General features: G+C 36.5%; 1 protein-coding gene across 1 annotated transcript in view; it reads left to right on the top strand.

Annotated features, from left to right (window-relative positions):
• The window catches only part of Vwa8 (von Willebrand factor A domain containing 8), a 394,300-nt gene that overhangs the window by 187,562 nt on the left and 191,958 nt on the right, over positions 1-14,780 (top strand). The window contains exon 21 of the mRNA XM_071611473.1: positions 2,848-2,924. Within this exon, the coding sequence (XP_071467574.1) occupies positions 2,848-2,924 (77 nt within the window). The remainder of the gene's footprint in view (positions 1-2,847; positions 2,925-14,780) is intronic.

The following is a 14,780-nucleotide window of genomic DNA, read 5'->3' as shown; positions in this document are numbered from 1 at the left end:
AAAAAGGTATAAACAAGAGAGATATAGGAAAACAAAGATAGGAAGATTGATTCCAATTAATGTTTTGTACCATTAGATGAAATACATTCAAATCAGTTAAAGGTACAGTGCTCCCTGTTGTATTAGCAATTTCTGTTCAGTTAAGGAGTTATTTATATGATCAAAGTTGAAATACATGAAACTATGGCACATCCTTATAATCCCAGCGGCTCTGGTTCCTGAGGCAAGAGGATTGTTAAATGTCAGCTGCGGCAATTTAGCGAGGCCTCAAGCAACTTAGTGAGATCCTACCTATTATATTTTATATAAAAATATAAAAAAGGGTTAAGGATGTGGCTCAGAGGTTAAGTGTGCCTGAGTTACATGCCTGGTCTTTCTTTGCCCTGCAAAAAAGTTGAAATTAGAGTTGTTTATAGTATAATATGTCAAGGTGAAGAAAATTCTTGTTGAATGTTGATTTGGGTTTCATTGGGATTTTGACATTTAACAGATTTCCATCAGTCTTTGGATATGAGTCTTTCCTGAGTTATGGGGACACAGGAGCCAATTCCATATTTGCTATGTTCCTCTTACCAGAAGTTTCTGGGTTGTCAGTTCTGGGGCCAGCAGCTGACTGCTTAGAGGGTGCATTGTTGTGCTTGGCTGCTTCTATTGTATGCAGTAGTTCAGGATGCAGGCTTTGAAGTGCCCCTGGTTGCTGTGTACCACTGTGTATCTGCTCCCCTCTACTGGAGCCTCTTCACTAGTAAAGATCTTGGTGGATGTCTTTGAGTGCAAGAACTCTGGTTGTGGGTTTTCCGTGGGTGTTCTGTGGTGCAGAAGTGTGGTGAACAAGTATTCTCCCTGGTGATGTGGCTTTCTGATGTATTGTAGGTAAGGGTCTCTTGTGGTTAACCTGTCTCTCATGGTTAACCTGGACTCTTGTTGCTCCAGGTTGTGAATGGTGGGCGTTGATTCCCTGTGCTTTCTAAGTCTGATGCAAGTTTTCCTAAGTATACAAACAATGCCCTGTCACTTGCCAGTTGTGATCATGACTTACCTGTTAAGGCTGGTATCAGCCTCTTCCTGCTGCATAGACTGGTAATTTCCTGCTGGATCTTTTATGTCACTGGATATTTAGTCAGCTCCCCTCTGGTAAGGCCTGTGATCCTAGGGACTTTCCCTAAGCTTCCCAGGGTTCCTCCCCCCAGTGTCAGTGATCAAGGCCTAGTAAGTCCACTTTCCTTTGTTTAGGGCCTAAGCTGCTTCATTCTTGTCTGTCCAAGGCAAGCAATTGGACATTGTGCAGAGTTTAGCTGGACTAGGTACACTTCCCAGTACAGGTCCCCTCCAGCTGGTTCAGTCCTTTTGTTTGAGGTGAGGAACAAGGGTGAGGGAGGGGTTTAGAGGTTTTTGGCCAATAGTGATACTTTTTAAGCTCTTTCTGGCTGGATTCATAGGATTTTTAAGAGGTCCTACTGCAGGGGACTTCCTTCTGGTGTGATTTGCAGCTGTCTGGGTATGAGAAGACAACCTGCTGATTTAAGGGGTTAACTGGTTGGCTGAGGGCTCCACAAGATGGCTGCCACCCTTGGCTCAGTTTTCTTTTAAGCTCTTTGAGCTGTTTTAGAGACCTTTCTGTTACTGTTGTGCTTTAAGTATTTTTTTTTCTTCTTTCCAACAGTTTTTAAATGGTAGAACTTAAGAGAATGTCTCCCTTACCCCCACAAACCCTTCTTTCTCTGTTGCCCCTTTTCCTTATCCACAGGTTTGGGATAGAGTTAGGGCACTCTGAGTTTATTTTCCTCTCTGGTAACCTATCATCCAGTCTCTCCAGGTTCCAGACTATGTAGTATCAAGCATTTATTTTGTCACCCACCTCTCAGTCATGCTTTTCCTTTGCTGCCTCCTTTCTGTGTTGTGAGGTGATTGGGACTTGATGCCTAGCTCACTTCTACTATCTTTCCTCTGTTGCATTAGTTTCTTGATTTGTGAAATAAGAATAATCTTCTTTCACGGGACTGTCTCAGTGTAATGATTAAATGAAATAATGTGAAAAATACTAGCACAGTATAAGAAATTAATACATTATTGCTGTCACCTATGATATAAAACTGCACATTTTAGTGACTTCTACTTTTTACATACAACCTAATTGTTAAAAGATTCATTTGTATTCCACCTCTAAGTGAAAACTTTAAAATAGGGAAATTATACCAGAGCAGATTCCATTTTTAGTAGTGTGTCTTCTAGAAAGGACATCGACTCCTGGGATGAGTAAGTGGCTAAGAAATGAGGGCATTTCAGAGGAGATCAAATAGAGTTGAGTTTTATTAATATATCTTGGCTACAATTTTAGTTTTCTAGGGTTTTAAAGGAGTAGAAAATAGGATAAAAGGAGAAGTGAGTGTTTGATTAAAGCAGGAAATGTATAGTATTGGTTGTCTTCCTGTAACTGAGAACCATATTTCTAAAGAACTGATTAGAAAAACCATTTTTTTCCTACATAAATGATTTCACTCTAATGTCATTCTTCAAATCTGGAATAAATATTCTGCTGTAATGTCTGAACTTCATTGTAAAATTGTAGAACAAAATAATCAATATGTAGGAGACTAACTTATGGATTTCCCTTTAAAACAGAAGAGCTTAGAATTAATATATCTAGAAGTAAATTTTTGACAGAAACCTTATTTCATATGAGAATTGTGCTATATGTTTTTGCTAGTTTGGTTTTCATTAATAATAAACTAAAATAGTACAACTTTGGGAAAATAGGTTTTTATAAAAGATTCTTCTGGTTTGGCAGAAGAATCAAACAAAACAAAAGTCCCTTTTTGTATAATACTATCTGTGTAATTATTACAGGGTGTAGGAAAAAACAAGATTGTTGACAGATTTCTTCACCTGCTCAACAGACCACGAGAATATATCCAACTTCACAGGTAAGAGTATTAGACCCACCACTTCTTAAAATCTGATTAAATTATTCATCTTTTACCTAGTGCAATTTAAATATACTTCCCTTCCATCCCATCCCCCATATTGGTGAACTCAGGGCCTTGTCCATGCTAGGCATTCTCTCTACCACTGAGATACATCTTCATCCCTTTTTAGTTTTTTATTTTGAGGCAACCTTGCTAACTTGCCCAGACTGTCTTTGAACTTGCTATCCTCCCACCTCAGCCTGCCAAGTATCTGGGATTATAGGCATGTACCACCACACCAGGCCTAAATATACTTCCTTAAAGGCCCATTTTATAAACTAGTTTCATTCCTATTCCTCTGCTCTTATCTATCTTCTCCTTAAAAGGTAATAAAACCATACTATATTTATTTTTAAAGTGACTAATACTTTATAAATATGAATTAATAGATCTTTTGTGGACAGAGAGTGATGAACATTACATTCTAGGAGCAGATCTCATCAACATTGAGGCACTTAAATTAGAAGAAAAGTAAGTGGAGCCTAAGTCTATTCATCTAACAAGAAGCTAAAATAGCTCACAGGGAGGAAGAGCAAACTATATGGCTCTCAGGTAGGAAATGAAGAATACAGACATGTGGAAGAAGTATGTTAGTAGTGTTTTTTATCTTAAAACACTTTTTGGATTGTTTAGTTTTGTGTGGTCAGAGTACTCATTCAGTAATAGCTTTTAAGCAAATTTTCTCAGCATAGATCATTTTTTAGCTGTATTAGTGAACCTGTTCCATATTTTAAAAAATATAACCAGAAGATCTACTCAAAACAGAAAAATGAAACAGAATAGTAGGGAGGGAAAGAGGAAGGGGGAGAGAGAAGGAGAGAAATATATCAAGTTTTGAGCAACTTAAAACTAGTTTAGAATGTTATTTTATTTCCAGGAAACAAAAGACATTGTACAGTGACAAGAACATTGGATTGATTTTTTTTTTCATAGTACTAGAGATTAAACCCAGGGGCACTTAACCACTGAGCCCCCCCCCCCCTTTTTTTTTGAGACAGGGTTTTGCTAAGTTGCTTAGGGTTCAGGTTAGTTGCTAAAGCTGGCCTCAGACTTCTAATTCTCCTGTCTCATCCTTCTGGAATTACAGGCTTGTGCCATCATGCCCAGGCCCATTGGATTGAATTTTGAGAATTATTTTCTGGTTTGGGTCTTTTGCTAAATAATTATGAGTTCTTAGAGAATTATAGGAAAGTAGAAGGCAATTACTATGTCAAAAGACAAAGAAAAAAGGATCAAATGAAAGTTGAGATATGGCTAAAAACTCCCTCATGGGATATATACTTCTGGCTATGGCAGACTAATGTACCAGATTAGCACTACCACAATAAACAACTATAAACCTGGACAAAATTCATAAACACTTGGAAAAGAATAACCACCAGAGATCTGCAGTCTGAACAACTGTCAGAACTCCTGCATGATTGGCAGCCTGCATTAAACCCTCTGTTTTCCAGAAAATATCTTATAAAGCTTATGCTTTAGAAGTAGAATTAGTCTATCTCTAATTAAAGTTACTATATACTCACCCTTAAAAAGTTTAACAATAAGTCTCAAAAAAAAGCAAAGGTGCTTCAGTTTTAGAAGTTCTTTCTCATACAAAATGGCTTTAAAAATAAAAAGAATGGATTTTGAGTAGACAGGAAAAGATAGGAACAAAACTGAACACTCAACTAAGAAAGACTGAAAAATCGAAACACTTCACAACATGCCATTAAATGATGTCAAGCCTTCAGTAGAAAATTACTAGATATACAAAGAAACAGGAAAATTGGTCAAAAGAAATGGACTAAAAAAAGCTAAAAAATGGTAGAATTAGCAGGCAAGAACTATAAAACTGTTGCCATAAACATTTTTAAGCATTACAAGAGGGGAAATGAGAATAATGAGGGAATAGAAATCCTCAGTATAGAAAAGACAACTTTAAAAAATGCAGCTTCACATATCAGCAACTGGAATCTCAAAGATTTTAGGAGAAAAATGGGACAGAGCATATATTATAAGAGATATAATGGGAAAACTCTCAAATTTAATGAAGAACAAAGTCATCAGTCTAAGAAGTTCTATGAATGTCAGCAGAACACACAGGAAGCCACAGCATGGCACATCATGTCAAATTGCTGAAAACTAATAGAAGTATCTTTAAAACCACCAGAGGGAATGAAAGCCATAATACATACAGTATAACAATGATAAAAATTACTACTGACTTTTCATGGAGAATAAATATAAAAAAACATAATTCAACGAAATGGTTACTTTTAAAGCAACAAGCAAAAAGTAGGATAGTACATTCAGCACAAATACTCTTCAAATATAAAATAAAAGACATTTTCAGACAAAAGCTAAGAATATAGATGTGAAAATTCTTAACAAGTATTAACAAATCATATTCAAGGAAATATAGAAATATAATATGTCAATCAAGTAGATTTTATCCCAGGAATGTAAGGTAATAATATCTCCATAATTACACCTGGCATTGATTATCTATGTTCTCCATCAATTCTGCTAGGATGTTATTATTATTATTCAAATAACCAGCTTCTGGAATTGTTAACCCTTTCTTTTCTTATGTTTCTTTTTCATTTCAATAATTCCTGCTTTTGTCTTTATTATACCCTTTTATTTTCTCCAGACTCAGTGTATTGTTCTTTTTAAACTTTTTGATGGGAATGCCTTCTGAATCATTGATTTTTGACCCTTAATTTATCATATATGCATTCAAAACCATCAATTTTTGTCTCTCTTGGGTCTCAGTTTGTTCATCTCTAAGTAAGAAGAACAGACAAAGGTCATTTATAATATCACTTTTTGCTCTATATTTGAATGTCTTTGAGACTTCAAGAAGAATATGGTATTTGAGGTTCTTTTAAAGGTTTAGAGGATTAGAGAGAGCATGCCTTACTTCCTGTCTGGCCCATCAACCTCTTGTCCTAAAATAAGAAATGGTCCATAGAATAGTGAAGAGTTGAATCCTGCTAATTTACATTCTGTGGTAATTCTGACATTGGTTAGATAAATGTGTAAATATATTATCTATGATTAATTTTCTAAATTTAAAATGTAGGAAAAATTTCAAAGCCAAATACTTATATTTTATAGCACCTGTTGCTGTATTATTAATTGATAATAGTATGTCAAATAAATTTATATTTATTCATTTAACAGGGGCCCTAGGTATCTCTGTTTGACATTATTGGATATTAACTTATTATGTAAAAGTGGAAGTCCAAAAGCTCAGTTTGCGATAAATGCCATTAAAGAATTTTCACTAATTAGACCAACATCCCCACTAATTTCAATGTAGGGAATTTTTTTCTTTTTTATACAGCTTTAAGGTTGTATTTGCCATAAAATTTAAGCTCATAGAATTGCTTTAAGGGAAACCTATGTCCAAAAGACTTAAAAATAGTGGTCTTAAAAATATGTTTAGGACTTCTTTGATCTGTAGATGATCTATGTAAGGCCTTGTCTTCATTTTAGACTCCTGATAGATTTGTGATGTTACCATCTAAATGATCAGTCAGTCTCAATTTAATTTAGTCATTGGAACACAATTAGTTATAAGAGTCATTTGAAACATAATCTTGATAAGTAAAACCATCACCAAACACACATGAATAAAACAACCACAATGCTTTTAAGTATGGCCATCTTGTGTTTTGATTATCAGACTTCACAAAATGAACAAGGTGGGCAATTCATGTACTTAGTTAAAATCAAAAGTATGTCTGAAGAATATGATGTAAATAATTTAAAAGATTAATGGATGCAATCACTTATGCCTTACATTTGTGAAATGTATCTATTTACTTGTTTCTTCTATGATGTTAATTTGACATGAAGGACACTTGCAACTTCTGTAGTTGTATTGCTTCCTTGGATAAAAGTACATGTCTATATTAAAATCATAATAATCTAAAGGCTTTGAAATACTTATATTACCATTTTTTTTTATTTGCTACTCTTCAGATATAAAGATAGCTCAGGTCCAATCATTAGTATGATATATGCTCTTGTTATTTTTCTAATAGTGGTACCTACTGGAAATAGAGTTCCCACATCCCCTACTATAGCCTCAACTTTCTCTTACAATGAATTTTCCTCGCAAATGCTCTACTTATTCCAGGATCATTCTATGCTCTATTCACAAGTTTTGAAGTTTAACCCATTCCTACCTGTATTCCTTCATCTAAAAATGCACCCCATTTCTCCACCAAGACTTCAAAGTTTCATCCATTGGTGACCTCTCTTGTTTCATTCTGGGTGTGGCTGTTCCCACCTCTCAACCTCTGAGAAGCTGAATTTGTACCAATGTGATAGAAAGAATACAGGTTCTAGAAATTGAATCCTGTCTTCACTAACTTTTGTGTGATTTTGAACTCCTTCAGTCTTAATTTCCTGACTTATCAAATTGAAGTATGTCCTTCCTAGGGTGAAGACTAAATGACAGAATATGTGAAATGGACTCAGCCAGTGTCAGGCATTTTTAGACAAGCTACTAGTTTAGTTTAGTATTAGTTTCTTATCACATAACTTTCTTTCTTTTCTATCTCTGATTTGAATGAGACAGGTGAAACATTCCTAATCCAATATTCAACATGCTTCAAAGTCTGAAACTTTTTGAACACTGACATGATGCTTATAAAGTTTTGGCTTTGGGAACATTTCACATTTTAAATTTTTGAATTAAACATGCTCATTTGGTAAAAATTATGCAAATATTCCCATTCCCATAACCATTGAGCTACATTTCCATCACTTATTTATTTATTTTTATTTTTTTATTTTGAGAAAAAGTCACATTCAGTTACTGAGGGTAGTCTTGAACTTGCGATCTTCCTGCCTCAGATTCCCTATTCACTGGGATTATAGGCCAGCACCACCACATCTGGCATGGCCATTGGAAACAAGCCATGTAAATAACAAGTCAGTGTGGTAAGTTTGGGATGTATGTGTGTAGATGTAAGAATTAATGGCAAGAGGCAGACATGGGCTTACAGAGGCGTCATAGTCCCTGCTGAGGCTGGATTGAATCCTGACTGCAATGAGGTATAATGAAAGCAAGAAAGATGATGTTGACCATAGTTTGTGGGCTGCTCAAAGTCATATGGATCTTGAATCACATAGAATACTGGGAAGTGATATTAGGAATCCAGATAAAATTATTGGGGCTAACCAAAAATATTGGTGATGAGAATGGAAAGTATGAATATGTTGAGATAATTATAAATGGCTGATTTTACAATTGTTGATAAGTCTGTAGAGGGAGAAGGGAAAAGAGAAGTGAAGAAGTTATTAAGAGAAGTTGCCTCCCTTATCACAAGGCAAGTACTTTGTGTGGTTCTCAATATACAGTGGATGCCACTAAGTATTTGTTGAAATGACTTGGTATGAGCTAATTTCATCTGGAACTTGCAGCTCAAGGTCCCCTCTGATAGCCATCCTTATCTAGAGGCATCACAGGCTACTTCATTGTGGAGCCAGGTTCCTCATATATGTATGGGTTCGACCAGTGACTGTTATGTAAGTGCTCTAACCAGCTGAGATAGTTAAAATATTGCATATTGGAAGGTTATTGTTAAAACATTTGCTTTTTATCTATCATATTTTTATATTATTCTCCCTTTGTGAAACCAGATGAAGTAAAATATGTGGCAAATTGAATGCAAAACTCTTCTCTTGCCCATCTTAAAATCACATATCCTGGAGTAAATGATGACATGCTTTTCAAAGCACAGCATAATCAACACACCAGGCTCTCCTTAGGCTGAAGAAAACTGAGTGTGACAGCACAAAATTTTGAAATTCACAAAATCCCAGCAGGCAAAACTATCTGGTAGAAAACAGAAAAAGTCAAAGCTTTTCTTAAGTCTCATGGAAAACATTATTATTGAGCCATTACAATATCCTTAGCCCTGATTGGAGTAATAGGGACCTGACGATATGTCAAATGGCAGCTGCCACACAAAACATCCAGGGTCCTCTTCCTGTGTCTTCTTCCCTATTATGAATTTGAAAAAGCTGTTTTGGAAACATTTTTATCAGCAGTTGGACAGTAGTTCTCCTAGTAAGAATTCCTTATACTGCCTCTTTTAAAAAAAAAAAATGAGTTATGCCACTGCCTCATGCTTTAGGTTTATAATAATTTTGACTCTTCTCTGATTGACCTCCAAATACATTTAAATTTCTGTATTTTTCTTTTTATTTAACAAACATTTACATGGCAGCTATTATGTGCTAGTCACTGTTCTAAGCTGATTTCAAATTATAACTTATTACTGCTGACTACAAGTGTATAAGATCCATTTCATTACTATCTCTGTTTTGCAGATGAAGCCACTGAGGCACAGAGAGGTTAAAGAACTTGGCTAAAGTTACACAGCTGGCTTCATACATTCTGGCTTCAGCCCTGTGCTCTAACTACTGCTTGATGCTGTTCCTTGACTTCATTGTGCTGAATCAGACAGTAGAGTAGGGAGGATAGTAAGTACTTTACTGTAGTTTTAACCTGTGTGACAGAACTGTCGATCAACCATCTTTTTTATTCTGTACCTCAGTCTATGTATAATTAACTTGTTGTGTTAAATTCTAGCCTTATGTTCCTAAGTCCTGTTGAGTCTTTTCTGCATTATTTTCTTTGGCTAATTATTTCATAGTTTTATATTTTTGGCTAATAATAATATCCTTATTTCATTTTCTTCTCGTTACTATTTCTCTGGATCATTAAACTTATTTTTTTTGTATCTATATCTATAATGATTTATTTGTGATGCTGGGGATTGAACCCAGGGCCTTGTGCATACAAGGCAAGTGCTCTACTATATCCCCAGTCCCTAAATTTACTTTTACTCCCAGTCACATCTCCTCCTCTGAACTGTGTCATCAGCAAACTTAATGGCACTGTTTTTTTTTTTTTTTTTCTGTTCACCCAGGAGATTCATAAAAACATTAATTAATTATTGTGGTTTATTAAGGAATATTCCTCCCAAGTGGACACTACTCCAGTGATGTCCTTCCTTGAAGCATGCCCACCAAAAAGTTGTTTTATTATGGCTTCTAATTTGTGGGTTACAGAGGCTGGTGAGTCAGAACTATAGACAAATTCCTGAAACTGTAGATAGCAGCAAGTGGCATGCTCTAGGCTGTTCTGGAAAAGACAACTGGAAACAATGAGGAGTCTGTGGGATTCGTTTTCATTTTTTATTTCCTGAATCACAAGCTTAAGAAGCTTGAGAACCACTAAAACAGTGTTTTTTCTTTGTTTTGTTATATCCCTTGCCACTAGAGCCTACTACATTCCTTTCAAGTGTTATGTGCATTTTTAGTTTGAGAAAAACTTTTAAAAATCCCAAAAATGTAAATACAAATACGTAACACAGAGCCAAATTTATCACCCAGATTTAACTGTTCATATTTTTCCAAATTTGATTCCTTTTCCAGAAATTAAATATTATAATTATAGCTAACATTTCTTTTAACTGCTACTTCCAAAATCATATCACCTTCCTCAACTCAATCACTATTATAAATTTACTTTATAAATTCTAGTCCTTTTTTCCCCCTCACAGGACAATTTTGGTTAAAAAATTATTTCACACTGATTCTCATTATAAAATTCCTTATAAAAATATGGAATAAGCTCAATATTAGAATTGTTCAAATCTCAGATCATCTGGACAGGCTTAACATCATGTCCCTACCACTTAAATCTGGTGACCCACTTGGGCCTTCCTAGCTGGCATCAGCTGCACTGTCCTTAGATGAGCAGAAAGAATGAAAAAGTGTCTTGGTCTAATATCCAATACTTCCAAAATGCCTTTTTATTTGTTTATATTGAAAATAATGTTGTTCTTATAAGATACATATTGCTCTAGCCAGATTCTTCAAATGGTGGCAACAATGACAAAATAAGCAGAAGGAACATCCCAAGGTGCTTCAAATTAGTAAATAAACTGGTGTATTAAGGTGATTGCTCAGTTCACAATTCTGTTATGAAACTTCTGTTGATTGAGATGTATCTATAATGATTTATACAGGATAAATTAAGAGCCTTGTTGAAAAATCTAAGAATTATTTCTGCATTTGCCTTTAGTCATTCATTTATTAATTCATCAGTCAGTCAGTCAGTCAACAGTATCTTAGGTAGGGTTATCTTGAAACAGATCTCTTGAGCCAGAAATCAGGATGTTTGTATAAGTGATTTGAAAAGGAGAGATTTTAGGTGAGAACTATTGGAAAGTAAAGAAGTCAGGATAAGTTTGGACAAATGAGATGGTTCTAAATATAACCTGGTCTCAGCCTCTTCACAGGGAGCTCTGGAGTGTGAATGGTACTACTCCATTATCTCACCTAGAAGCAAGAGAGCCAATAGTTTAGTTTTAGCTCCCATATCAGTAAGTCACTGGTTAAGGGCTGCACCCTGGGAGAGAGGGCAGGAAGCATTTGTAATTGGTATTTCTCCAAGAGGTAGCTCCCAAGGTGGAGGGAAGAAGATTTTAGCTGTAAGCATTTATAGGTCAATGCTGTAATAACTGGAGGATGAGTGCATTTGCTGGTAAAGGAGATCTTGGTAGAGTACCAACAGCATCTACTATAGCATCCCTATATTGAATTTCTGTTATGTCCTTAGTGCTGTTTTACAACTGGAGAACTTAACAATGAATAGGATAGACAAAGGTCACTGCTGCCATGAAGATTTCTATCTAGTAGAGAGAAGATGTACAATAAAAAATAATGTAACCAATAGAAAAAATGCTAAAATGAAAATGATAGCTGGGTACAGTTGTCCATGCCCATAATCCCACTGATTTGCAGGGGTCGGGGGTACTGAGGCAGAGGATTATTAATTTGAGGCCAGCCTCAGCAACTTAATGAGGACCTAAGCAATTTAGTAAAAACCTATCTCAAAAACAAACAAACAAACAGGGTTCAGGATGTAGCTCAGTGGTAAAGTACCCCTGTGTTCAATTCCCATTCTGAAAAGAAAAGAAAATGATGTACAAGACTTTAAAGGGTAATGTGATAGAGAGTAAATGGGAAATTAATTGAGAACTCAACATTGCTAAGTTTGGCAGTAATGACTATTTATATAATTGTGGTGGGATTTGCAGTGCAACATTCTGGCATTTCAACAACTATCTTTTCTAGAGACTCAGCAGGGCTACTGACCCAATATGTAAGATGGATCTGTAACAGAAATAATAAGCAAACCTTCAGATCAAAATAACTAGAGAGTTGTGAGAACTTGGGCTAATGATAGTTTTGAATAGGATTCTAGTAAATAGTCCAGATTACCAGAACTAGATAGATTTAACCCTGTGGGAATAGAATCATTAGTATCAGCTTGGTAGTAATAGGAATTAATCTTCTTTCCTCATCTCTACTCTGGACTATTGCAGTAGCCTCTTGGTTAAGACCTTAACCCTCATCTCCTTTCCATGTCCCCACATTGTTCCAAAAAATAAAGTTGATCACTTGTTGTCCTGCTCAGAAGCCTTCAGTGACTCCCATTACCAGCAGTATCAAGTCCATACTCCTGAGTTTGAACACCATCTGTTTCATTCGTCTTGCTTCCACCTGTTCTCTCCCATACACTTACGCTTCATCCACTGCCTGTGGCTCTGCATACATATTCATGGCTCCATAACTTAACCTACGCAGTTTGGAATTCCCTATCAAGTCTACCTGGAAAACTCCTACCTTTTTCTTCAAAATGTAAATCAAAGTCTTTTCCAGTAGGAAAAATTCTTAGACCTTTCCTTCTCATTCTTTTTCACAAGCAGATGTTTCCTTTCTTTGTGTTACTTGCCGCAGTCTGGCTGGGCACAATCAGAAGCCACTTGTCAAAAGAAACTAACTTTATTTTTAGAACCAAACACGCCAAACAAACAGCCTCTCAGGAAAAACCCCTCAGAGCCCAACTGCCACCATCGGCTTTTCACAAGCCTCTCTCTCCCCCCACAAGCTTCTCTCCACCTCCCACAATCCTCCTGCTCTTGAGGCCGATTGGCTGGGTCACGTGGGCGGAGCCAAAAAAGTCCCCCAATGAGCAGCTCCGTGGTCTGAAAGGGCAGGGAAACAGTCCAATGAGCATCACCGCAGAGGAGCCAATCAGCTAGATGTTGCTGGGGCCGAGGAGCCAATCAGCTAGATGTTGCTGGGGCCGCTGTGAGCCAATCATCAGCCGGCAGCTGGATTGCTGGCAGCTGGAAGTTTGCTGGGGCCCCTTCGGCTGTGGCTCTCAACATCTCCCCCTCTCTGTTTAAACAACAAGCATGTGGCTTAGGGACCGTGCCTGTTAGGCAGTCCAATTCAACATATGGTCCTTACCCGTCATCGGATGAACTGACCTCTAGGCGTCAGCCTCCTGTCTTAGGTTGGTACCACTGCAATTGGATCATACCCGTCACTGACTACCGGTCCAGCATACAGCTATACTTGTGGATAGGCCTTTGCACCAGTGGGGGGGTGAGGTTCTTTGCCTCACCTCTGTTGGCCCCCAAATTTTAGACCTTCACTAGTAGAGGAGGATGCAAAATGCCATGACATTAAGCCAATTGAGGGCTCCTTTGAAAAATTGTACCACCGGTGACATCATCAGCAAAAATACCCCAACACTACCACAAGTCGCTGCACCAACAGATAGTTCAAAATGCATACAGGTGAGCTCACAATGTGTCCAGGCAAGTTCTGCAAGCAGTTCAGTGATGGCTATTGTAGAAGCTGTAGATTGGTTTTATCTTTGACTTCACCAGCACTGGGATGAAGATAGGAATTCTGGCATTAATGGCTAAAGAAAAAATTATGTAACATTACAGAAGGCACTAAAAGAAAACAATTTTCTTAACAATTTACATTATCTTTAAGAGAATTATTAAATATAATGAAAAGGAAAGGTGAAAGTAAACAAACAGATCTGTTAACCTTCTTTTTTGTTTACATATTAAAACAATCCTCAACAGTTGTTTACCCAATATAAATTAAACCATATAAATCACGTGAAAAAAAAATATTTGGATCCATTTTATCATGAGCGCTCATCATATATGATATATGGACATTCAAACATATAACACAAAACACAAGTGTGCACACATAACATAATACATACAACACATAACATTATAGTAAAGGCCTTATAACTTTTTACAGGTGAAATCTCCATTGCAATGTTTAAAAACTCTATAGTCAAAAAATAGAACTGATCAGCAAAACATTAACCTAGGTCTGTATGAGCTCAAAAAACAAAATAGAACTTCATGATATGGCAAAGGGCAATAATAAAATAGATATTGAAAAAAGCATCCTGGTTCTGTTGCAGATGTAAGAATAGCCAAACTGGAGTTTTGGATATCAGTTGTTATGGATTTGAGCCAAATCATCTTCTTTTTGGTCTGTAGAAATCGCTTTAGTTAATCTTTCTGGAATCCAAATCGGCTGCTGTTCTCCCTGTGGAAACACATAAACAGACCCCCGACTCCAGACAATCACTGGGTCAGGACCTTGGTTAATCTCTCTGGAATCCAAATCGGCTGCTGTTCTCCCTGTGGAAACACACAAACAGACCCCCGACTCCAGACAATTACTGGGTCAGGACCTTTCCATTGTCCTGTTAGAATATCCTTCCAAAGTACCTTGGGCTTATGTACATTTTTTGGACACATATGCCTTTCCGCAGCACTAAGTCCTGATGAATCCAAATTTAAAAAGTTTAGAGTAAAAAGGGTTATTTTAAGTTTATCTTTGGGGAATATATACCCCTTCCCAATTCCTTCTTTTTGTTTTAATAAGTACATTTTAATAGTTTGATGA

Source organism: Marmota flaviventris, chromosome 4 (assembly GCF_047511675.1).
Source record: "Marmota flaviventris isolate mMarFla1 chromosome 4, mMarFla1.hap1, whole genome shotgun sequence".
In the NCBI taxonomy this organism is placed as follows: domain Eukaryota; kingdom Metazoa; phylum Chordata; class Mammalia; order Rodentia; family Sciuridae; genus Marmota; species Marmota flaviventris.
The sequence above is the reverse complement of the archived record's forward strand: the minus strand, read 5'-3'. Positions and strand labels throughout refer to the sequence as shown.